The sequence below is a fragment of the Anolis carolinensis genome, chromosome 1 (assembly GCF_035594765.1).
Source record: "Anolis carolinensis isolate JA03-04 chromosome 1, rAnoCar3.1.pri, whole genome shotgun sequence".
Lineage (NCBI taxonomy): Eukaryota > Metazoa > Chordata > Lepidosauria > Squamata > Dactyloidae > Anolis > Anolis carolinensis.
The window spans coordinates 340,752,678-340,779,595 of record NC_085841.1 but is presented as its reverse complement, the minus strand read 5'-3'; the positions used below and the strand labels follow the sequence as shown (position 1 = coordinate 340,779,595).

Here is a 26,918-nt window from a genome sequence, read left to right as displayed (position 1 = left end):
CGTGATTCGTGGCCACTTGATTCAACACAGTGCTCGAGTGAAGGCCAACAATAATAAAGAATTAAAGGAAATACAGAAAAATTTAGAGAGTAAAGAAAAACAATTAAAGACAAAACCTGGAAACACAAAAATTACACAGGAGATTAAGATTTTAAATCAGAGAAAGCACCATTTAGAATTAGAAAAAATAGCAAAACAACTTAAATTTATGAAACAAAATAATTTTGAAAATGCCAATAAGCCAGGAAAATGGCTGGCCCATCATGTTATGGTTGAGCCTTATGGTTCCGATTCTGGGAGACGTGGTCGTAAGACTCCTCGGGAGTCAGACTCTCTTGAGGAGCGAGAAAGGAAACGGCTGCGGGACTTATTTGCAGAACCAACTGACGAGGACTCCTTTGAGGGTTTTACCGAGAGAATGGAGGAAGAGATGGTTAGCTCAGAGGAGGATGACATGGAATGGACTCGTGTGAGGGAGGATTTGGGTGCCACCGGCAATAATAGTATGGAAGGCGACTGGGGGGTTTCAGGATTAGACCCGTGGACAAGCTGGAGGGATGGAACGGGATCCACAGCTGGGGATGCTGTGGGGCGTAGTCAAAGGTGTTTTAGCTCTGATGAGGAGGATGATGAGGAGGCACCTGGAATTAGGGTAACAGCTGACAGCGATGAGGAATTGTAAACTGGCATAAAATGGGGTTTGGAATCCAGGGCTAATTGCGTTGGGCAAGGTAATCTGGATGAACGCTTGGGCTCTTGTTGGGAACTTCCTGAAGACGGGTGTGATTCGTTTGCTGCATACGTAAGTTACCAAGGACACTGGGCATAGACGGCGGGAGGAACTGTGTGGGCTTTTCCTGTGCAACTTGTGTTTAATCTTAATAGCTTGGACCTCCGTCGTCTTTTTGACGGACACTAATTGCCTACTCTGGACTGACTGACTGACTGACTGACTACGACCTCGGACTATCCTTCCTGTGGCTATCGTTGGAACTGGTGAACTAAAGGCATCTGTACCTGGCTTTCGACCTTTGGACCGGATTGGGACCTCGCTGACCGCTGCTGCCTTGATTAATGTGTTTGAACCCGGAGTTCGCTTGCTGCTCGGAGGAGTAACTTCTTAGTTACTCAATCACAGCTTTTGGTAGCAGAGAAGTATCTGCTGCCAGTTATTTGTGTTTCTTTGAACCTTTGTTTACCAGCTTTTGTTTGTTTAAAGTGCCAGGCTGAAGTAAGCATTTTTGGTTTAACCCGGATTAAACTCCAGTTTAATCCGGTTTATCTTTTGAACGTTTTTTAGTATCTTTTCACTTTGAAGGCCAGTGTTTGCCTAGCCCTTTGTCTTTTACGGGCGTTTTTGGTTCTGTAACTTCAATAAACTGTGTTGAATCTTATCTGGTGGCGTTCTGTCTGTGACACATCAGGTTAATAAAAAATCCCAATCAAAACAGAAAATGAAAATAAAAATAGGGGACAAAGAAGTTTTTACAGATAAGGAAATATTGGAAGAATTTCATAAATTTTACAAACAACTATGCACCAAAGATCAGATTGCTAAGGAAGAAATCGCCCATTACCTCGGACAATTCAAATTTAATAAAATTAACGAATTTCAAAGGGAAACATTAAATAAAGAAATAACAGAAGAAGAGATTAAAAGTGCCATTAATAGACTAGATTCCAATAAGGCTCCGGGACCAGACGGTTATACTGCGGGTTATTACAAAAACATGAAGGAAGAATTAATACCTATGTTAAAAAAAGTAATGAACAAGATCATTAGAGGTGAGGATATACCGCAGACATGTACAGAAGCAGAGATTGTAATGATCCACAAGGAAGGAACAGATAAGACGGATATAAAAAATTATCGCCCTATTTCATTACTCAATTTAGACTATAGAATTTTTGCAAATATCATGGCTTCAAGACTTAAAGACTTCTTACAAGACTGGACTGGTGAAGAACAAACAGGCTTCCTCCCAAATAGAAATTTAAAAGAAAATATCAGAACAATTTTAGACCTAATTGAATATTATGATAAAAATAACCAAAAGGAATTGGCCTTACTAGCAATTGACGCAGAGAAAGCCTTTGATAACCTCAATTGAGACTTTTTAAAATTATTAATACAAGAACTTGATATGGGCTTTCATTTCAGCAACGCTATCTCAGCAATTTATAAAAAACAGTCTGCAAGAATAATCATTAACGGCCAAAAATCAGATAAAATAACAATAGGGAAGGGCACCCGACAAGGTTGCCCATTATCCCCACTAATATTCATATTGGCCTTGGAAGTTTTAATGAAAAATATAAGAGAAGATAACAAAATTAAAGGAACAAAGATTGGAAAATATGAATACAAAGTCCGGGCCTTCGCAGATGATGTCATAGGAATTATAGAAGACCCAAGCGAAAATATATATAGTTGGCTACAAAAAATAGAGGAATTTGGGAGAGTGGCAGGATTTAAATTAAATAGGAAAAAAACAATGATTCTCACTAAAAACATAGACAGAAGAAAGAAAGAAGAGTTAAATGAGAAGACTGGAATCAAGGTAATTTCAAAAATCAAATATTTAGGTATTTGGATAACCGCAAAGAATTCTCAACTACTGACAAATAATTACGAGAGTCTCTGGAAAGAGGTCAAAAGGGACTTGATGAAATGGAGCCACTTCAATCTCTCATTATTAGGAAGAATCTCCCTGATAAAGATGAATGTTCTGCCGAGACTAATGTTCCTATTCCAAAACCTGCCTATCATAAGAAATGTGAAAAAAATTAAAGAATGGACAAAAGAGCTATTAAAGTTTGTTTGGAAAAGTAAAAAACCTAGGATAAATCAGGTAATTTTGACGGACAAAAAAAACAGAGGAGGATTTGGCTTTCCCGATTTGAAATTGTATCATGACGCATGCGCTTTAATATGGGTGAAAGATTGGATTACCCTGGAAAAGGAAAAAATCTTAACGCTGGAGGGACATGACCTTAGGGTAGGATGGAACGCATACACTTGGTATGACAGAGTGAAAAAAGAAAAAGGTTTTGGAAATCACTTTGTAAGATCCTCTTTATTGAGAGTTTGGAGCAAATACAAAAATTATTTCTATACCAAAACGCCGATGTGGATGTCAGCCATGGAAGCGAATCAAAGGAGACTTCTCGGTTGGATCAGATGGCCAACATATAAAGACATTTTAATCAAGAATACTACAGATATAAAATCTCATGAAGAATTGAAACAAAAATTTAAAAATGTATCATGGCTGCACTACTTACAGATCAGAGAGCATTATAACCAGGATAAGAAAATAGGATTTAGCATCACCGAATCCTTTTGGGATAAAATCCTTCTTTCGCAAAAGAAAGTAATCACAAAAATCTATAATAAATTATTAAATTGGGCAACAGCGGAAGAAGGAGTCAAAAAATGTATGAATCTAAGTGAATGGGAACTGATTTGGAATAAAAATATACTTATTAAAAATATACTTATGCGTCCGATCTTAAAGAAAACTGGCTCAAGATGTTTCATCGATGGTACATGACGCCAATCAAACTATCCAAAATGTATAAAAATGTCGACACGAACTGTTGGAAGTGTTTGGAACATGATGGAAGTTTTTTCCATTTATGGTGGACGTGTAAAATATCTTCAAAATACTGGACAAGAATTCACGAGGAATTACAAAAATTATTTAAAAGAACCTTTCCAAAGAAACCAGAATATTATCTTCTAGGATTATTAGACAAGGACTTGACCCTAACAAAAAATGAACATATCCTATTTACGTATTTATCGACGGCGGCAAGGTTATCCTTTGCGAAAACATGGAAATTACAGGAAATACCAGATTTGGACACTTGGAGAAATAGAATAAGGGAGATAAAAGACATGGACCAATTAACCTTTTTACTTAGACAGAATTCAGGAAACCCTATAAAACAAACAGACTGGGAATTAGTAGAAAACTATTTCAGAAGATTGAAGAATTAATAGAATATTAATCTTTGGAGAAGAATTAGGGTCAGAAGGACAAAGAATAACTTTAGATGAAAGAGATAATAAATCTCTACCCACAAAGGATTAAAGGAAGTCTTTTTATATATTTTTATATATATTTTAGTGGGGGTTTTTTTGGTGGGTGTGTACATGTATATGTGTATGTATGTAGTTATATACATACTCCACTCCAGTTTTTTGGGTTTTTTTTGGGTTTTTTTCTTCCCCCCCCCCTATCCTCTTTCCTTCCCTTCCCTTTTCACTTTCTGTTCTATACCTATAATTGTTCCCACTCTTTCATTGTTTAAATTACTCAATAAAAATTAATTTTTTAAAAAAGGAATAAAGTTAAAAAGTCTGCTTCTATTTTGCTCAGTGAACTACTTATAAGAAAGATTCTACCTTAAACCACCTGGCAAGCCTGTCTGTGTAAGTGAAGATAATTAGAGATTAGAGTTTAGAGAAAGTATATTTAAATTAGGAAAATAACCCATTCAGTTGAACAACTATAATAAGAAAACGATAGATTTCAAAATGACGACTCCTAGAGGGAAAATTGAAAAGGAAGTAAGGGACCCTAAGACCTTTCAAAGAAGAAATTCAATTCCGGAGGACCCGGGCCTTAGAGAATTATTGAGGGAGATTCAGAAAATCTCAGAAAAGCAGGACTTACTTCAAAAAGATATACATGCGATCGCAATAAAACAAGATTTACAACAAAAAATAATACAAGAAGACATGGCTTAACTTAAGAAAGAACTAAAAGAGGAAATCAGCTCCATGAAATTGGAAGTAACAAAAAAACTCACAAGAAATCCAAGAATTAAAGATAAAAAATAAAAAAGTTGAGAGGATACAGTCAAAATTGTAACAAAAAATGGAAACTATGGAATCTAAAAATGCCAAATTGGAAAAAAAATGCAAGAAAGAATTGAACAAAATGAAACGGAACATCAACTAAGATTTCGGAATATAGAAGAGGAACCCAAATAGAATAAATCATATTCTATAAATGATAAATCAAATTAATAGCTGAAATCATACAATGCATAGAGAGAGAAGGAGCGGAACAAATAGACAGAGCCCATAGAATTAATACAAATTATGCAACAACAAAAAAACCCCAAAGTGGCCAGAGATGTTATCGTACACTTTGTTAAAAAAAGTTTCAGAAATGAAATACTTCATGGCAATAGATTAAAGTCAATTACCTATAAAACAAAGAAGATCATCATTCTCAAAGAATTCCCACTAACCACTCTCAACAAACGGAGAAAATATTTCTTCCTAATGGATGAGCTGAAACATCTTCAGATTAGATTTTGATGGGAGAAACAAGAAGGTCTCATGTTAACTTATAAAGGAGAAAAGATTTGGATAAAAACAGAAGAAAAGGCAGATGAATTCTACAGGAAATTAAAGAAAGATATGGCTCAAAAGTCAACACCCCAACCATCGAGTGAAGAGAAAAATCCCAAAAAACCTAAGAAAACAAGATATGATTCACAAAAAGATGTTCCGGGTGCTCAGATTTCACCTTTTACAGGAAAAGAGCAAGCAGACTTGACAGAAGAGGAGAAGGAGGAGGAGGAGGAGGAGGAGGAGGGGGAGGAGGAGGAGGAGGAGAAGATTGAAGATATTCTCAATGAATAGTTTTACGCAACCAATAAAGATTTTTTCAAATATTATAAACGGATTGAACTCACCCATTAAAAGAAAAAGAATGTATAACTATTTATGTAAAAAAAAATTATAACATTATTGCCCTTCAAGAAGTTCATATCGCCCAGAAATATTCAAAACCTTTAATAAACACTAATTTAGGTAAGGTATACCATTTCCTTGACATAAAGAAAAAAAGAGGAGTGGCCCTATACATAGATTAAAAGTTAAAAACCCAAAGAGGAATTTAGAGATCAGGAAGGAAGGATAATTGCAGTAAAAATTGTTTTAGGCCTCGAAATTTTTTTAATTTGTAACATTTATGTACCAAATGGTCCTAAGCGGAAATTTATTAAATTATTAAAACATCAAATTTGTAATACTGAATTTGTCCATATTGTAATTATTGGAGATTTCAATGGAGTTATAGATAACAATTTGGATAAAACAACAAAACAAAAGAGAAAAATTAATAACTCCCTCCCAAAACATTGATTTATATGATATTTGGAGAGTACGAAATCCAAATCAAAAAGATGTTACATTTTACTCTAACCGACATAATTCATGGTCCAGAATCGACATGATCTGGACATCCAAAAGTTTAGTATCCAAAGTAGATGAAATAAAAATACTTGCAAGAGATCTCTCAGATCATTGTCCACTAATTATGAACATAAATTATTAAAAAATCCCTTAAACTTGAGATTAAATAGTAGCTTGATTAAACAGGAGACTGATATAGAAAAGACTAAAATAATGACTAAAGAATATTTCCAATATAATGATAATCAAGAGACTAGCTCACAAACAGTCTGGGACGCTTATAAAGTGGTAGCCAGGGGATTCTTTATACAGCAAAAATCATGAAAAAATAGAATCAAAAATCAAAAATTACAAGATATACAAAAAGAATTTGACACTGTAGAATTGCAATTAAAAAGGAAGTCAAAAGATGGGAAAATCTTGAAAAATTTAGAAATATTGCAGAAGCAAAAAAGTAATTTGGAGCTAGAGAAACTAGCTAATAAATTAAAATGGACAAGGCAAAATACATTTGAAAACGCAAACAAGCCAGGTAGATGGCTGACAAGATTGATAAGAAAGAGAAAAAATAAACAACAAATTATAAAAATTGAGTCACAAGGAAAAGAGGTGTACACAGATGAGGAGCCTACCCTCACCTTCCTTTTCCTTAGTTAAAAAGATGTAATTTTGAAAACCTTTAATAAAGATCACTTGTATCATGCAAGATTTAATCAGTTCTGTTTCTGTATCCCACTCTAGTAATTGATTATATAATATTTTTATAGTTTTTTGTTTCTTTTTCATTATTTTATCCCAAATATTCTCTTTAACCATGAAGCCCTTTACTTTATCTTCTTTATAACATTCTTTAATTTGGTAATATTGGAACCAGGTTATCTTCAGGTTCGATTGCTTGATTTCATCATATGTTTTTATCGTCAGGTCTTTATCTTGGGCCTTCAAGATTTGTTTATACGTGAGCCATTTATCTTCTCCCATATTATGCCTCTACCAGAGATATCCATAATGGAGTTTTATAATAAAATCTCATCTTGTATTTCTCCCAAACTCTAATTAGCACTGGTCTTATAAAATGATTATTAAAGTTTCTTTCCACGTTCTTTTTTTGGTACCAAAGGTATCCATGCCACCTGAACCTCAAGTCATGTCCCTCCCTCTAGTAGTTTTTACCTTTCTAATGTTGCCCAATCTTTGATCCACATAAGGGCACATGCCTCATAGTACAGTCTCATATTTGGCAGCCCTAGTGTCACGCCCTGGGCAACGGAGCACTAAGAACCGAACACAGAGGCCAAAAACTATCTAATATCTTTATTAAGGAAATATATAAAATAATAAAAAACAAGTAGAGAATATAGTCCAGAAGCAGACCTATCAGATAAGGTCAAATATAGTCCAGAAATGTTTTGTCCAATAAATGATATTAGAGTCCAAAGTAGAATCCAACAAACCGAAACACACACTATTGCCAAGCAATAGTGTGGGGAAATGTCCAGGGTCTTTCAAGGTCCAAGGTAAATCCACAACAAAGTTGGAAACAAAACTTGATTCCAGGAACAAGGTCCGTGACTAGGAACAAGGCAAGGCAATTCTTGAATACTTAGATAGGCAAAGCAAGGAAACTGGAATTGCGGACTTTGCGAAGTTCACACTAGGCTAGAAACACGAAATCACTCCTGAAGCTGCTCTGTTGACTCCGCACGGAACCTACCGTGCCAGGTACATTTAACTAGGTCTCGTTTTCCTGCAAAGCAGGTGTCCAGCGTTCTCTTTCCCTAGGGAACAGGAAACGAAACACAGCTCTCTCCAGATGTGAGACTCCCTAGATTTTCCCAGGGGAACATGGCTAATCAGTGTCTTGTTTAGCTGCAAGTCTCAAACTCCTCCGAACCTGCTCCTTCTCTCCCCTTCCCGCAGCATAGGACTGTCTCCTAACAAAAGGGGGTGAGAACTGCTCAAGGTCCGTTTTAATGGGTTCTTGGGCAAAAACATCAACATCAGGCATCTGGAAAAATTCCGACTCTTGCTGAGCCGGCGAAAACCCCATGTTTCCATCTTCATCAGCCACAGTGGCACTGGGAGCAGGACTACAAGGCCCATGGGGCATTACACTATCCTCCCTCCCAAGGCACCCCTCATTCAGGGCCTCCCCCCGAGATCCGCGGGGGCGCGGCTTGGAAGGGTAAGTCCGGTGAAAGCGCCGAACTAAGTCAGGGGCATGGACTGTGGAAGCGTCTTCCCAGGAGCATTCTTCCGGTCCATAACCCACCCAATCAATCAAATACTGGAGGTGGCGGCGATGAAGCCGAGAATCCAAAATGTCCTGGACCTCAAATTCTTCTTCCCCGTCCACCAACGCAGGGGCAGGGGGTGGCCGGCTCACATCACAGCAATAATTGTTTTTATCCAATTGCTGCCAGTTTAGAGGGCTAATCTCTGCCCACTTCGTCTCCTAGCAACCAGCTCAGCCAAGCACAGCCAGGTTTCAGTTAGGGGACAGACAGATTTAGGCCTCACTTAGGCTTCTTCCACAGATTATCTAATTTGCATTGGATTATATGGCAGTGTAGACTCAAGGCCCTTCCACACAGCTATATAACCCATTTATAATCTTATATTATCTGCTTTGCACTGGATTATCTTGAGTCCACACTACCATATAATCCACTTCAGTGTGCATTTTATACAGCTGTGAAGAAGGGGCCTCATATAATCCAGTTCTAAGCAGATAATATAAGATTATCAATATGCAGTAGAGTCTCACTTATCCAACATAAACAGGCCAGCAGGATAAGTGGATATGTTGGATAATAAGAAGGGATTTAGGAAAAGCCAATTAAACATCAAATTAGGTAATCGTTATACAAATTAAGCACCAAAACATCATATTATACAACAAATTTGACAGAAAAAGTAGTTCCATGCGCAGTAATGCTATGTAGTAATTACAGTAGAGTCTCACTTATCCAACACTCGCTTATCCAACGTTCTGGATTATCCAACGCATTTTTGTAGTCAATGCTTTCAATATATTGTGATATTTTGGTGCTAAATTCATAAATACAGTAATTACTACATAGCATTACTGTGTATTGAAGTACTTTTTCTGCCAAATTTGTTGTCTAACATGATGTTTTGGTGCTTAATTTGTAAAATCATAACTTAATTTGATGTTTAATAGGCTTATCCTTAATCCCTCCTTATTATCCAACATATTCGCTTATCCAATGTTCTGCCGGCCCATTTATGTTGGATAAGTGAGACTCTACTGTACTGTATTTACAAATTTACCACTAAAATATCACAATGAATTTAAAACACTGACTACAAAAACATTATGAAAAGGCAGACTGCGTTGGATAATCCAGAACATTGTATAAGCGAATGTTGGATAAGTGAGATTCTACTTTAATATGAAATAATTACTGGGATAGAATAATGCAGAATAATATAATCTCTAAAACCAGGACAGTAAATAAACCGGGGAATTCCACACAGGAAACAATCAGGGCCAGCTAACACCTCCCAACAAAGTATTCCCATCATCAAAGTCTGGCAAATCCTCTGTTTTCTCAGGGCTACAGACAGTAGAAGCACATAAAATATTGCAAACACCACTCTGAAAATAAGGGAATTCCAGACAGGAAACAATCAGGGCTAGCTAACACCTCCCAACAAAAAATTCACTCAGGGAGGAAACAGCCAGGCTTTAAAGCTGCGAGGCCATTACATCCTAATCATTTTTCCTAATTGCAGCATTCATACTTGCCTCCAACAGACAAAAAAATCCCAATCAGAAATATTGTATATTCACAACCTTTAGGAAATAATATCCCCTGATGGCGCAGCCTGTTAAAGCGCTGAGCTGCTGAACTTCTGGACCGAAAGGCCGCAGGTTTGAATTGGGGCAGCGGAGAGAGCCCCCACTGTTAGCCCCAGCTTCTGCCAACCCAGAAGTTCAAAAACATGCAAATGTGAGTGCATCAATAGGTACTGCTCCGGCGGGAAGGTAACGGCACTCCATGCAGTCATCCCACATGACCTTGGAGGAGTCTACGGACAACGCCATCTTTTCGTCTTAGAAATGGAGATGAGCACCAACCCCCAGAGTAAGACACGACTGGACTTAATGTCAGGGGAAAACGTTTACCCTTTACCTTAACTACCCCCAATTCCTCGATACTTTATTTCCCATACCACCATACTTCGCCACAGCAACACGTGGCCGGGCACAGCTAGTACTTTATTATAATATTTGAGTCTTAATTTATTCTGTGCCTGTCTCTGTGATATTAAATAGCCCCGCATTACTAATTTACTGGCATCCCACACTATTTGTTTGGATATGTCTTCTATATAGTTTAGTTGCAGATACTCTGTTTTGATGGAGTCTTTGAGTAGTTATACTACTAGGAGTACTAGAAGGGGAAGAAAGACTACTTGTGAGCAAGACTCCGATAAGGAGCGACAAAGGAAGCGGATCCGGAAGAGACTTACGGAGCCTACTGACAATGACTCAGTTGATGATGGGGTTGAGAATCAGGAGGATGGGATGACGACTTCAGAGGATGAGGCAATGGACTGGACTAAGATGCGGGAGATCCAGGACATCTTTAGAGAACCCACAAGTAGCGACACGTTTGAGGGTTGGCACAATGGGGATCCGGCTGAATCTTGGGGAGTTATGGGTTTGGATAAAAGATGGACAGAGTAGAGGGCTCGGCAAGGGGTTTCAGCTGAAAAGAGGTCTGGTGAGGCGTTGTCTGATTCCAGTTCTGAGGAGGAATTGTGAATAAAAGTGGGGTTGGGAAATGGGGCCCCTTTGCAGTTGGCAAGGTGTTGATGGATATTCGTTGTCCTTGAGAGCTGTTTGGGAAGACGTGTTTGGGAAGACCGCTATGGATGTAAATTTAATCCAGATTATTCTTGGCTACGGGGGTTGGAACTGTGAGGGTTTTCTCTGGACTGCCTTGTGTTGATCTTGTGCATTAGCTGCCGTGCTGCATTCTACACCTTGGCTCTGTGTATGACCTGGACTGGATTCTCATGTTTGCTGCCTTCTCCTACTTTGACCTGGACTGGATTCTCGTGTTTGCTGCCTTCTCCCGCTTTGACCTGGATTGGATTCAACAACGACGATACTGTGTTTGACTGTCTTCGGCCCCCCGCTGTTCCTCTCTTCCTGCCTGCTGCCATCCTGCTGTGAATTGGAGAGCTTTTTCTGTTGTTTTGCAAAGTTTGGGGTTTGATCCGGATTATACTCCGGTTAAATCTGGGTTCTTCTCCAGGGTTTGGGGTTTTGCTTTAACTGTGGGAAAGACTGTGCTTCACACTGAAGATTAAGTGTTTTGAGCCTTTTTGAGTTTGTTTTGGGCTCTTTTTGTTGTGAACTAATAAACTCTACTTTTACTAAAGACTGGTCTGGCACTTTAAGGGATCTGTCTTGCAACATACTCTTTCAGAAGTTTCCTAATATTTTCTATATCTTTGGGTCTATTTATTAGATTATCTTTTAATCATCATTTATATTGTCTTTGATGTTCATTGATTTGAATTTTTAGAGTGCAGTGATCTGAGTTCACTCTTGGTAATATTTCTATTTTCTTAATTTTTGTAGCTAACATTCTTGTAGTCCAAACCATGTCAATGCGGGACCAAGACTGATGTCTATTTGAGTAGTATGTGTAATCCCTGTTGTCTGGGTTTTGCAAACGCCATATATCTTCCAGGTGAAGGTTTTGAGTTTAAGGAAGATTTGTGGTAGTTTTCCTGCCTTCACGTTCTTGTCTTTGGTCTTAATTGATGTTCTGTCGAATTTTGGATCTATTACCCTGTTAAAGTCCCCAATTAATATCAGCTCATCGAATTCCTGTTTTCTTATTCTTTCCTGGAGGTCTTTACATAAATTGAAGTTTATTTTCTTTGAGGCGTCTTGGTTTTAAATCATATAGGATTTTAAAGGTAAGCATGTGCGCAGCACACAGGGGAGAAAGCAGGGAGACACACGTATACAGGAGAGAAAGGCACCCCCTAATTGGGTATCCCAAACCATAGTTGAAGAAACTGTAATGTAGGAGAACATTAGGGAACATCAGACTGATTGGGAGGAGTCATCCTATGGCTATGTGATAAGTCAACCTGCATTGTTTTATTAGCTACGGAAAGGGGAGAAGTGTGTGAGATGAGGAGAGTAGGTATCAGTCTTCATCTAACATTCCTAAACAACAGGTTGCCTACTTAAAATGTTTTTAAGTCTGTGTGATAAAACCCTCGGTAAGCTTTGTCTTCCAACTGCTGCTTTCTGCAGAGAGATGCTAGTTTAAATTTCTCCTCTGTTCAATGGAAGGATAGCCTCTTTCTTGTTCAATCGAAAGATAGCCTCACTAGAAACAGAATCATGCTTTTTCAAAAGTGCTGCATTCTCCTCCTGTCTAGCAAAACTAATCCGAATAATATATGAACTTATATTCATGACATCTCACTGAAATTCATGCATGCTCATCAAGATGTAACATTTGACTAAAATTGTTTTATTACAAATCTCACCTATATAACTTCAATTTTTAGGCTTTGAGGATGAAATTTCCAGTAATAAAACTTCCACTCTATTTTACTGTTGAGGAAGAGGGTCGTTCTCAGAATATGACATCTCCTTATTTTATCACAATTGTAGAAGTCAACAATAGAACAAATTGGAGAGTTTCAGGTAAGGAACAGAAAAGGTTCAGAAGGATCCATAATTGTATCATCAGAGTATTATAATTCTGTGGGAGTTTGGGGAGAGGGCTGGCAGTAAATTTATTTTACAAGGAAAGGAACAATCTCTACAGTGAACGTGGAACTATCAATTACATTTAGTACTAAGAATTTGTTATTTCCGGTTTACTCTTGAAATACTGTATAAGTTGGGCTCTTATCTGGAAATCCAAAATACTCTGAAATCCAAAAATATTCATATGAGTAATTGAGATAGCAGTGACACCTTTGCTTTCTGATGGTTCAGTCTATGCAAACCCTGTTTCATGGACAAATATATAAAATATATGGTATAATATCTGTCAGGACCCAGGCTGCAGAGCACCAATAACCATGCGCAGAGACCAGAATCTAACTAATATCTTTATTAAGGAAATATATAAAGTTAATAAAAACAAGTGTAGAATATAGTTCAGAAGTAGACCTTTCAGGAAAGGTCAAATATAGTCCAGGAAAACAATGTCCAATATGAAATATTAAGGTCCAAAGTTGTAATCTAATAACCGAAACACACACTTTGCCAAGCAAAGTGAGGGGAAATGACAAGGTCCTTTAGTCCATGGAGCTTAATGCAAGGCTAGGAAGCAAACTAGATTCTTGGCAAACAAGGCTTGATTCAAGGCAACAAGAAGCGAGGAGCAAGAACAGGGTCCGTGGCGAAATCCGTGGCGAGGTCCGGGGAACAAGGCAGGGCTGGAACGAGAGCAAGGTCCTGGAAACTGGAGTAGCGTAGTCCACACACAATCTACACCCGAAGCTGACAAATTGACTCCACAAGGATTCCTTTGTGTCCAAACACCTATATAGGATCTTGTTTTCCCGCCAAAGAACACCTTCTCTGGGGAACAAGAAACGAAACCTATGCTGTGTCCAGATGCATGACTCCTTAAACTTTCCCAAGGGAAACAGACTTAATCATCTAATTGTCTGGCAGCTATCCTAGCGCTCCGGCGAGTCGCCTCCCGAGCGCTTCTATCTTGATTATAATAAAGACGGCGAGAAAATGGGGGAGATTTCTGCTCAAGGCTTGTTTGGCTGACTTCTTGTGGGCAAACATCCTGCAGCTGCAAGGGCTCCAAATCCGGCAGAAACGGTGGGAAACCCAAGTTTTCCTCTTCATCTGACACAACAGTACTAGGAACAGGACTACATGGCCCATGAGTCATAGAATCATAGAATCATAGAATCATAGAATAGTAGAGTTGGAAGAGACCACATGGGCCATCTAGTCCAACCCCCTGCTAAGAAGCAGGAAATCGCATTCAAAGCACCCCCGACAGATGGCCATCCAGCCTCTGCTTAAAAGCCTCCAAGGAAGGAGCCTCCACCACGGCCCCGGGGAGAGAGTTCCACTGTCGAACAGCTCTCACAGTGAGGAAGTTCTTCCTGATGTTCAGGTGGAATCTCCTTTCCTGTAGTTTGAAGCCATTGTTCCGTGTCCTAGTCTGCAGGGCAGCAGAAAACAAGCTTGCTCCCTCTTCCCTATGACTTCCCTTCACATATTTGTACATGGCTATCATGTCTCCTCTCAGCCTTCTCTTCTGCAGGCTAAACATGCCCAGCACTTTAAGCCGCTCCTCATAGGGCTTGTTCTCCAGACCCTTAATCATTTTAGTCGCCCTCCTCTGGACGCTTTCCAGCTTGTCAACATCTCCCTTCAACTGTGGTGCCCAAAATTGGACACAGTATTCCAGGTGTGGTCTGACCAAGGCAGAATAGAGGGGGAGCATAACTTCCCTGGATCTAGACGCTATTCCCCTATTGATGCAGGCCAGAATCCCATTGGCTTTTTTAGCAGCCGCATCACATTGTTGGCTCATGTTTAACTTGTTGTCCACGAGGACTCCAAGGTCTTTTTCGCGCACACTGCTGTCAAGCCAGGCGTCCCCCATTCTGTATCTTTGATTTCCATTTTTTCTGCCGAAGTGAAGTATCTTGCATTTGTCCCTGTTGAACTTCATTTTGTTAGTTTTGGCCCATCTCTCTAGTCTGTCAAGATCGTTTTGAATTCTGCTCCTGTCTTCTGGACTGTTAGCTATCCCTCCCAGTTTTGTGTCGTCTGCAAACTTGATATCGTGCCTTCTAACCCTTCGTCTAAGTCGTTAATAAAGATGTTGAACAGAACCGGGCCCAGGACGGAGCCCTGCGGCACTCCACTTGTCACTTCTTTCCATGATGAAGACGACGCATTGGTGAGCACCCTTTGGGTTCGTTCGCTTAGCCAATTACAGATCCACCTAACCGTAGTTTTGTCTAGCCCACATTTTACTAGTTTGTTTGCCAGAAGGTCGTGGGGGACTTTGTCGAAGGCCTTACTGAAATCCAGGTACGCTACATCCACAGCATTCCCTGTATCGACCCAACTCGTAACTCTATCGAAAAAAGAGATCAGATTAGTCTGGCATGACTTGTTTTTGGTAAATCCGTGTTGACCGTGTTAGCAATGACCGCATTTGTTTCTAAGTGTTCGCAGACCACTTCCTTAATGATCTTTTCCAGAATTTTGCCTGGTATTGATGTGAGGCTGACCGGACGGTAATTGTTTGGGTCGTTCTTTTTTCCCTTCTTGAAGATAGGGACCACATTTGCCCTCCTCCAATCTGCTGGGACTTCTCCCGTTCTCCAAGAACTCTCGAAGATAATTGCCAGTGGTTCTGAAATAACTTCCGCTAGTTCCTTCAGTACTCTTGGGTGTAGCTGATCTGGCCCTGGGGACTTGAATTCGTTTAGAGAGGCCAAGTGTTCCTGGACAACTTGTTTCCCTATTTGGGGTTGGATTTCCCCCAATCCTTCGTCCATTCCGTGTTGCTGAGGTTGAAGATGGCTTTCTTTTTCTGAGAAGACCGAGGCAAAGAAGGCATTAAGTAGTTCTGCCTTTTCCCTGTCCCCTGTCGCCATCACCCCATCTTCTCCTTGCAATGGCCCTATCGCCTCCTTTTTCTGCCTTTTTCTACCAACGTAAGCAAAAAAGCCTTTTTTGTTGTTTTTTATGTCCCTGGCAAGCCTGAGCTCATTTTGCGCTTTAGCCTTGCGAACCTTTTCCCTACAGGTGTTGGCTATACGTTTGAATTCTTCTTTGGTGATTTCTCCCCTTTTCCACTTCTTGTGCATGTCACTTTTGAGCTTTAGCTCAGTTAGAAGTTCTTTGGACATCCATTCTGGCTTCTTTGCACTTGTCTTATTTTTCTTCTTTGTTGGCACTGTTTGCATTTGCGCCTTGAGTATTTCACTTTTGAAAAACTCCCATCCATCCTTAACTCCCTTGTTTTTTAATATCGGCGTCCATGGAATGCCGCTCAGTAATTCCTTCATTTTTTGGAAGTCAGCTCTCTTAAAGTCCAGAATGCGTGTTTGACTTGTCTTAGTTTCAGCATTCCTTTGTATTGCAAACTGCAGGAGCACATGGTCACTTGCCCCTAAGGATCCAACCACTTCAACTGTATTGATCAGGTCTTCCACCTTTGTTAAGATTAGATCAAGAGTTGCTGATCCCCTTGTTGCCTCTTCTACCTTCTGGACCATAAAATTATCTGCAAGGCAAGTGAGGAATTTGTTGGACTTTGTACTCTTGGTTGAGTTTGTTTTCCAACAGATATCGGGATAATTGAAATCGCCCATGACTACTATATCTCTTCTTTGTGCCTGTTTGGTCAGCTGTTGACAGAAGGCTTCATCAAGTCCTTCATCCTGACTCGGAGGTCTGTAGTAGACACCCACGACAAGATCTTTTTGAGTCCCGGTTCCCTTGATTCTTATCCAGATGATTTCAAGCTGGTTTCCCGGATTACAGTCTTGTATTTCTTCTGCAACGTAACTGTTTTTGACATATAAAGCTACTCCCCCTCCTCTCCCCTTTGTTCTATTTCTGTGAAAGAGGTTATAGCCCTCAATGGTTAAATTCCAGTGATGGGAGTCATCCCACCAGGTTTCAGTGATGCCTATGACATCGTATGTGTGGTGCTGTGCTAGGAGTTGGAGTTCGTCTTGCTTATTTCCCATGCTCTGAGCATTAGTGTAAAGACATGTAAGCCCCTGTGACCTCCCCTCGAACTGTTTATTTGGGATTATTGTGCTCTCTGTACTTGGTCCTTGCTGTGTTTGTGCAGCCCTCCGTTTAGCCTTTCGGCGGTTCCCTGTGGTCGTGGGTAATATAGTGTTCGCCAGGCTGTTGTTCCCCTCCCCCAGTGGATCTAGTTTAAAGTGCGCCTGATGAGGTTTGTGAGTCTGTGTGCAAAAAGATGTTTTCCTACTTGTGTGAGATGCACCCCATCGCTTGCCAGTAGTCCATCCTCTTGGAAGAGTAGACCATGGTCAAGGAAGCCAAAATGCTCCTCTTGACACCATTTTCTGAGCCAGTTATTGACCTGTACTATTTTTCCGGCCCTTGTAGAGCCGTGTCCTACAACAGGGAGGAGGGATGAAAAGATCACATGTACATTATACAGTTTTAGCTTTGTTCCCAGAGCTCGAAAATCATTTGTGATCTTTTGAAAAGTATGCCTAGCGGTGTCATTGGTACCTACATGAATCAACATAAGGTGAGGATGGTGATGTGTCTTTAGGAGCCTGCTGAGCCTCTGAGTGATATGGTGTATTTTTGCCCCCGGGAGGCAGCATGTTTCTCGAGCCATCCCATCCTGTCTGGAAATGATGGCTTCCGTTCCTCTAAGGAGGGAGTCACCTACTACCAAGACCTGTTTCCTTTGAGGATTGACAGGGTCCCTTTTGTGCAAGACAGTGTGTATGTCCCCTGAAGAGTGCTCCTGTTGAAGTGAATCATGTAGGTGTAAAGTGTTGTCCTCCTCCTCAACATCCCCAGTGCATTCATCAATGACAATCCATTGAGATACATCCGAGAGCCCATTACTCTCCCAAGGATGTTCCTGTTGCTCCTGGTCTATGATTGGGGATGGAGCATTTGCATGATTACATAAGTGTGACTGTGGTGATGCACTGTCCCCGTCAGGGCTATCCCCTGCGCATTGATCCAGGGTGGTCCACTGACTGGTATCTAAGAAACTGTGGTCCTCCACAAGATGTGTTTCCTGATTGTATGTTAATGATGTAAGAATTTCAAATCTGTTGTGTAAATGCAGCTGAGCAGAGGAGTTCTGCGGAGGCTGCCTGGTCCTGCGTCTCCTTCTATGGGTGACCTCCTTCCAAGCCTGAGGGTTGTCTACCTTTGAGTTGATCTCCCCATAAGATTCCTGATCATGGTCTTGGTGGTGTTGGTGTGATGCAGGCTGCTGATCTACAGCAGCGTGTTGTGCAGTGTCCAAGAAGAGCTCGAGTGCCTGAATGTCCTTAAGAGTCTTAATACGGTGCTCGAGCTGTTGGATCCTCTGCTCCATCAGAGTCATCTGTTTGCATTTGGAGCAGATGTAGTTGTCTAGTTTTTGTGTGAAAAAGCGGAACATGCCACAGCTGGTGCATGTGATGGGAATGTTTTGCTTTTGTTGCATCTCTTGGTGAGCGTGGTGGCCAAGTGGGATCTTTGTACAGTTAAGTAATATGCACGCACTTTATGTGCAAACTGCAACAAACCACCTCTTTGTGTATTTGTTTATGTTGCTTTGTTTCCTGTATGTACTGCAAAGGATAGTTAGTAAAGGTGACAATGCCTGCTGTCAATCAACTTAAGTACCTGGCTCTCTTTCAACACAACAGTCACACAACAGTTAGACTTTGACCACAGGAGCCAAGCCCACACTCAGTTTAAAATCTTAGCCAAATCCTACCTGAAGCCAGGGAGCAAAAATGTCCTCCTGCTGCCTCTGCTTCTGCGAGAACCAACTGCCCTTCTGGGATCAGGCTCTGGCAGAAACTCACACTGGCAAATAAAGCTTTCCCAGAAACTCAATTAACAGGGGACAATGCCTGCTGTCAATCAACTTAAGTACCTGGCTCTCTTTCAACACAACAGTCACACAACAGTTAGACTTTGACCACAGGAGCCAAGCCCACACTCAGTTTAAAATCTTAGCCAAATCCTACCTGAAGCCAGGGAGCAAAAATGTCCTCCTGCTGCCTCTGTTTCTGCGAGAACCAACTGCCCTTGGTTCACACTATCCCCCTCCTCAAGGCCCCCCTCAAAAATGGGCTCCCTTCCCGAGGTGGCAGGGTAGGCCTGATGGAAGCGGCGGGCTAAATCGGGGGCATGGACTGTGGAAGCGTCTTCCCAAGAGCGTTCTTCGGGGCCAAAACCCACCCAGTCAATGAGATATTGAAGGCGGCGGCGGTGGAAGCGAGAATCCAAAATGTCCTGAACCTCGAATTCCTCCTCCCCGTCCACCAAAACAGGAGTGGGGGCCGGCCGGTCTGCATCGGGGCACACACCATCCGCCGGAAGGAGCAGGGAGCGATGAAACACTGGATGAATGCGCATGGAGCACGGAAGTTGAAGTTTGAAAGTCACGGGGTTAAGTTGCGCCACCACTGGATAAGGACCAATGAAACGGGCATCTAGCTTCCAGCAGGGACGGTGGGAGGGCAAAAAGCGAGTGGACAAAAGAACCCGATCTCCTACCTTGATCTCGGGGCCCGGCTGGCGATGACTGTCAGCGTGGCGTTTATAGTCCTCCTTGGCTTGGTCCAGTTGTTGGAGCAATAGTTGTTGCACCGCTGTGAGTTCTTGTAGCCAGTCCTCCGCTGCGGGGACTTCTGAGGTTTCAATGACAGGAGGAAAGAAACGTGGATGGAAGCCGTAGTTTGCAAAGAACGGGGTTTCCTTAGTTGAAGCCTGGACACCATTGTTGTAGGCAAACTCTGACATAGATAACAGGGAAGCCCAATTGTCCTGCTGATAGTTTACATAACAACGAAGGTATTGTTCCAAAGTGGCATTGGTGCGCTCAGTTTGCCCATCCATTTGAGGATGGTGAGCTGAAGATAAACGAGAGTCTATGCCCAATAGTTTTTGTAGTGCCTTCCAGAAACGAGAGGTGAATTGAGATCCACGGTCTGTGACTAAACTCTTGGGCAATCCATGTAGTCTGAAAACATGCTGAAGGAATAAATCTGCAGTCTCTTTGGCCGTGGGGAGGCCATCGCAGGGAATGAAATGGGCCAATTTGGTAAAAAGGTCCACCACCACTAGGATCGTGGTGAATCCAAGGGAAGGTGGTAGATCAGTGATAAAATCCGCAGAAATTATCTCCCATGGACGAGATGGAGTAGGGAGGGGATGCAGTAGCCCTGAGGGCTTCTCCCTTCTTGTCTTGGAACGCTGGCATACCGGGCAGGTATTAACATATTTTTCCACATCCTTGCGGATTTTGGGCCACCAAAAATCTCGTAGGATCAAATGCATGGTTTTAAATAGTCCAAAATGCCCTGCTGGCTTGCAGTCATGACACAGGCGAAGAGCCTTTTCTCTGCCTGGTCCTGGAGGGATGTAGACATGATTTCTGTAGCATAATAGTCCATCCTTAAGAGAGAAAGGGAAACGTAGTCCTTGGCGAATTTGATCTTGAGCCCAGGCGTCTGCTTGTTGACTGGCTCTAATTTCTTGAGCACAAAGGGGTCCTGGAGTAGAGGGAGTTGGTTCAATTGGAGTGGATTTGGTGTTTCCCACTGTGAGCGTGGCAAAGTTCCCGGGCTGCAGCAACTGGGATTCAAAGGTCTCTCTGCGTCCTGCAGCATACTCTGGTTTCCGTGATAGAGCATCTGCTTGCTTGGTCTGAGCTGGGGTTACATAATGGATCTGGAAGTCAAAACGCTCAAAGAATAAAGCCCAGCGCTGCTGCCTCTGATTTAACTTGCGGGCAGTTCTTAGATGCTCTAAATTACGATGGTCAGTATGGACCTCAATGGGAAATTTGGCCCCTTCTAACCAATGTCTCCAATTTTCAAAGGCTGCTTTTATGGCCAAAAGTTCCTTCTCCCAAATAGTGTAATTTCTCTCTGGGGCTGTTAGTTGACGGGAGTAAAAGGCACAAGGATGAAGATATTCTCCCACTGGTTGCAAGAGTACAGCCCCAATTGCCACATCGGAGGCGTCAGCCTGCACAACAAAAGGGGTTTTAGGATCAGGGTGCTGTAGAATTGGCTGGGACGTGAATAATTTCTTTAGTTGCTGGAACCCTTTCTCTGCTTGCTCCGTCCAGCGGAAAGGCTGTTTTCCACGGATGCAGCTGGTGATTGGGTCAGACCAGCGGGCAAAGTCTGGAATGAACTTGCGGTAGTAGTTCGCGAACCCCAAGAAACGTTGCACCTCTTTCTTGTTGGTTGGCGCCCGCCATTCCAATACTGCTGAAACCTTTGCCGGGTCCATGGAGAGTCCTTGTGGCGAGACACGGTATCCCAGGAAATCAACCTCTTCAAGATCAAAGGCGCATTTTTCCAACTTGGCATATAGTCCATGATCCCGCAAACGTTGTAACACCATTCTGACGTGCTTCTCATGTTCTGATTGTGATCTAGAAAACACCAAAAAATCGTCCAAGTAGATGATCAGGAACCGATCTAGATAGTCCTGAAAGATATGGTTGACAAAGTGCTGGAACGTTGCGGGAGCTCCACATAAACCATAAAAGCCAACGGGACTCTGGCCTGCATCAATAGGGGAATAGCGTCTAGATCCAGGGAAGTCCTGCTCCCCCTCTATTCTGCCTTGGTCAGACCACAACTGGAATACTGTGTCCAATTTTGGGCACCACAGTTGAAGGGAGATGTTGACAAGCTGGAAAGCGTCCAGAGGAGGGCGACTAAAATGATTAAGGGTCTGGAGAACAAGCCCTATGAGGAGCGGCTTAAAGAGCTTGGCATGTTTAGCCTGCAGAAGAGAAGGCTGAGAGGAGACATGATAGCCATGTACAAATACGTGAAGGGAAGTCATAGGGAGGAGGGAGCAAGCTTGTTTTCTGCTGCCCTGCAGACTAGGACACGGAACAATGGCTTCAAACTACAGGAAAGGAGATTCCACCTGAACATCAGGAAGAACTTCCTCACTGTGAGGGCTGTTCGACAGTGGAACTCTCTCCCCCGGGCTGTGGTGGAGGCTCCTTCCTTGGAGGCTTTTAAGCAGAGGCTGGATGGCCATCTGTCGGGGGTGCTTTGAATGCGATTTCCTGCTTCTTGGCAGGGGGTTGGACTGGATGGCCCATGAGGTCTCTTCCAACTCTACTATTCTATGATTCTATGATTCTATAATTCATGACTAGGGACTCGAATAATCCGAATTTGGTCTGGAAGGCGGTTTTCCACTCGTCCCCCTCCCTGATGCGAACTAGATTGTAAGCCCCCCGAAGATCCAGCTTGGTGTAAACCTTGGCCCCTCGAAGCCGGTCTAATAGGTCCGAGATTAAAGGCAGGGGATAGCGGTTCCGCTTCGTGATATTATTCAATGCTCTATAGTCCACAACCAAGCGTAGGTCCCCTGACTTCTTTTTCACAAACATCACCGGGGAAGCAGCTGGGGATTGAGAGGGTCTGATGAATCCCTTGCGAAGATTTGACTCTATGAACTCCCTGAGAGCTTCTTGCTCTGGTTCAGTCAGGGAGTAGAGGTGTCCTCGCGGGATCGGGGCCCCCTCCACCAAGTCAATGGCACAATCATAAGGCCTATGCGGGGGTAGTTTCTCGGCTTCCTTCTCATTGAAAACATCCCAAAAATCTGAGTATTTCTTGGGCAAGGTGATGATTGATTCAGCATCTGTGGCATGGCAGACCTTGGCTACAAGACAATGGTTTTGGCAATATTTAGAAGCAAACTGCAGTTCTCTGTTGGTCCAAGAGATGCTGGGGTCGTGGAGTGTCAGCCATGGGATTCCCAAAATCACAGGGAAGTGAGGGACCTCGGTAACAAAGAAGGAAATCTCCTCCATGTGTTCCCTTATCCACATTCTGGTGGGTTCTGACCATTGGCTTACTGGACCTGTCTTTAGGGGGCAGCCATCTATGGCTTGCACCACCCGGGCATTCTTGAAATCATGATATTGTAATCCCAGAGAGTCGGCATACTCTCTATCGATGAAATTGTTTGTTGCTCCTGAGTCTATCATGGCATGGATCATGACGGGTCCTTTTTTCGCTGACCACAATGTGACCACTAGGAGAAACAGGACCCCGGTTGGCGGCTCTTGAGTGTGGTTTCTGACCGGGTTGGCGAGCCTCTCTACGCCCGGTCGTTGGCTTCCCCCGCCGGCTTTGCGCCAGCCGCCTCGGCCGTCTCCGTCTCCACGGAGGACGCCGCCGCCAAACGAGCGGCGGGCTTTCTTTTGGCTGGACACTCTCTGGCAAAGTGGCCCCCGTTTCCGCAGTACCAACAGAGGTTTAAACGTTGGCGGCGGGCCTTCTCGGCTACGTCTAATCTGGGACGCACATTGCCCAACTGCATCGGCACCTCCTTGCTTTCTCTGGGGTATGGGGCTGGTGGCGGGGGTCTCCACGTTGGACGTGGCTGGATGCCGGCGGGAGCGGGAGGTCTTGCTCCAGCTCTTCCACTCTGGCCTCGGAGCCACTGTTTTCTGTTGGCAAGCATGACTTCAGCTCGTAAACATTGGTCAATAAGTCTTTCAAGAGAGTTTGGAGGGTCCACCTTGGAGATTTCTTCCAACATCTCGATGTTGAGACCCTCCCGAAACTGTCCTCTGAGGGCTATGTCATTCCAACCAGTGTTTTGGGCCAGCACTCGGAACTCGGCTATATACTGGGACAAGGGCCTGTCCCCTTGGAGAAGGCGCCGGAGTTTGTGGCCGGCCGCCTCTAAATTGTCTTCGATCCCCCAAGTTGCCTTAAGGTGATTCAGGAAGTTTTGCGCGGAACTTAGGTGTGGGGAGACTTCATCAAACAGCGCCGTCGCCCAATTGGCCGCTGGCCCGTCTAGGAGACTGTAAATCCACGCCACCTTGATGTCTTCTTGGGGAAATTCGGCATGACGGGCTTCTAGGTATGCCTGGCATTGGCGACGGAAAACATGAACCTTGGAAGCTTCTCCAGAAAACTTGGTTGGTAGCGCCAGGGCAGGGAGACGGGCTCCGCGTTCCTTCAAGCCCCGTATTTCTCCCTCCTGCGTATGGAGTGTATCTCGGATTCTGTCCACTTCATCCTTGGAGATGGTGTAGCTGAGTGGTTGGGCTTCCGCCCCGGTTCCAGTAGACATTCTGGTCTAGGTTAATTGGTACTTAAGGTGGCGGAGTCAAACTGTCAGGACCCAGGCTGCAGAGCACCAATAACCATGCGCAGAGACCAGAATCTAACTAATATCTTTATTAAGGAAATATATAAAGTTAATAAAAACAAGTGTAGAATATAGTTCAGAAGTAGACCTTTCAGGAAAGGTCAAATATAGTCCAGGAAAACAATGTCCAATATGAAATATTAAGGTCCAAAGTTGTAATCCAATAACCGAAACACACACTTTGCCAAGAAAAGTGAGGGGAAATGACAAGGGCCTTTAGTCCATGGAGCTTAATGCAAGGCTAGGAAGCAAACTAGATTCTTGGCAAATAAGGCTTGATTCAAGGCAACAAGAAGTGAGGAGCAAGAACAGGGTCCGTGGCGAAATCCGTGGTGAGGTCCGGGGAACAAGGCAGGGCTGGAACGAGAGCAAGGTCCTGGAAACTGGATTAGCGTAGTCCACACACAATCTACTCCCGAAGCTGACAAATTGACTCAGCAAGGATTCCTTTGTGTCCAAACACCTATATAGGATCTTGTTTTCCCGCCAAAGAACACCTTCTCTGGGGAACAAGAAACGAAACCTATGCTGTGTCCAGATGCATGACTCCTTAAACTTTCCCAAGGGAAACAGACTTAATCATCTAATTGTCTGGCAGCTATCCTAGCGCTCCGGTGAGTCGCCTCCCGAGCGCTTCTATCTTGATTATAATAAAGACGGCGAGAAAATGGGGGAGATTTCTGCTCAAGGCTTGTTTGGCTGACTTCTTGTGGGCAAACATCCTGCAGCTGCAAGGGCTCCAAATCCGGCAGAAACGGTGGGAAACCCAAGTTTTCCTCTTCATCTGACACAACAGTACTAGGAACAGGACTACATGGCCCATGAGTCATCACAATATCACATTTAGGTTATGTGTATAAGATGTATATTAAAATATAAATGGGCTGCCATTCTGGCTGTGGAGGAGTGAAATCATCTTCTCACAATTCTCTGAAAAGGAGAAGCAAAATGAGGTGTTAGCTGCAAAACAGCCACTGTTAAATAGTGGAAAATCTCCCTTAGGTTTAGGGAAGCCGAAGAGGACCAGCTTGAGAATCGGCTTTATTGTACTAATTTGTGTGGTACATGTACAATTAATGGGGGACCCTGGAAAACTTCAAGCCACTCTGCATTTAAACTGCAACAAGGCAGAAAACCTTGGAAATAAAGTTCCAAACAAAGCAGACTTCTAAAAAAAATCAAACAAACAACGATTAACAACATACAGAAACACTTTGAGGTAGGAGATTTAATCATGTTCAACTTTCTTTCCAAAGATAACCCTACTAGCAACATTAGCAACGGGAACAATAATGAACAATTTAGAGAAGAATAATATCTTGGATTATTTTGAAAATAGAATTCTCTCCAAGAGATATTGGTATTGTTCAACATTTAGTGGGGTTTTTCTTGTTCTGTGACTAACAATACAGTGTTACGAAGATAAATTAGAAGAAAATATTCCTGTTATGTGAAAAGCTATTTACCAACATTGTATAGAGCCAAGAGAAAACTCCATTTCAAAACACAAAATATGTATGTAATGCATAAAATGTATAAAAACAGAACATTTAAAAGTTAAAAAGAATTAAGCAGCTTACTTATTACCAGTGTCCCGTTTTGTTTGGTCTATATCTGCTGCCAAGAACACAAGCTGAATAAACAGAGAACATGTTCAGAAAGAGAACTTTGAGCTGATAGACACCAGAGACAGTAGAGACAGTTAATGTCTATAAGGTTGCACCTACGCTGTACTTAACACAAAAGTGAAACAAATAACACTTGCAATGTGCATTTTCCCATGGAGGAAAAAACAAAACCACTGAACTAAATCACGCCAAATTTGGCCACAAAAGACATAGCCATCCAATATATGTCTTTCAATAAAAACCCTAGAAAAATAGTCCAAATTACAGAGGATGAGGAAGGCCTTTCTCCCCCTAACTGCCAATCAGAAAGGTAGGCCCTGCTGCCTTTAGGCCGTGCCCTCTTCGTGTCCTAGCAACTCCCTTAGCCAAAATGGCACCCAGGGGACAGGCAGAGTGCACTTAGGCCTCATCCATACTGCCTATAAAATGCAGATTATCTGATTTGAACTGGATTATATGGCAGTGTAGACTCAAGGCCCTTCCACACAGCTATATAACCCAGAATGTCATCATATAATCCACAGTATCTGCTTTGAACTGGATTATCTTGAGTCCATACTGCCATATAATCCAGTTCAATGTCGATTTTATACAGCTATGTAGAAAGGGCCTCATATAATCAAGTTCTAAACAGATAATATAAGATTATAAATATAATATGTAAAATTACTGTGGCATAATAATACAGAACAATATAATCTCTAAAATCAGTACAGTAAATAAAGAGCAACACTCTGAAAACAGGGAAATTGGAAATTCCTGAAAGGAAATGATCAGGGCCAGCTAACACCTTCCAACAAAAGATTCCCCCAGGGAGGAAGCAGCCAGGCTTTGAAGCTGCAAGACCATAAAATGTTAATCAAGGTGACTAATTGCAGTATTTGTACTTGCTGCACCGAGGCTATTCAATGCTATTCAACCTGGCCAACCAAGGATTCTGCAAGATAGAAAGCGGCCAGGCTTGCAAGCAGCAAGGCTATTCAGTGCTATTCAACCTGGCAAACCAAGATTTCCTCTAGGTAGAAAACCCCCAGGCTTAGAAGCCATGAGGCTACTCTGTCCCATTCAACCTGGCCTAGCATGGATGCCCTATATAGAAAGCCAGGCTTTTAAGCTGCAAGACTATTCAGTACAG

At 42.4% G+C, this 26,918-nt stretch overlaps 1 protein-coding gene across 6 annotated transcripts in view; it reads left to right on the top strand.

Annotated features, from left to right (window-relative positions):
- catsperb (cation channel sperm associated auxiliary subunit beta) overlaps nucleotides 1-26,918 on the top strand; it is a 116,934-nt gene that overhangs the window by 77,639 nt on the left and 12,377 nt on the right. For 4 of the 6 annotated variants that reach the window (XM_062968134.1, XM_062968136.1, XM_062968138.1 and 1 more), the window contains one exon: nucleotides 12,788-12,926. In XM_062968134.1, coding sequence (XP_062824204.1) covers nucleotides 12,788-12,926 — 139 coding nt within the window. Of the gene's footprint in view, nucleotides 1-12,787; nucleotides 12,927-25,157; nucleotides 25,375-25,411; nucleotides 26,711-26,918 lie in introns of those variants that run through there. The other 2 variants (XM_062968140.1, XM_062968144.1) reach the window with 2 other exon arrangements.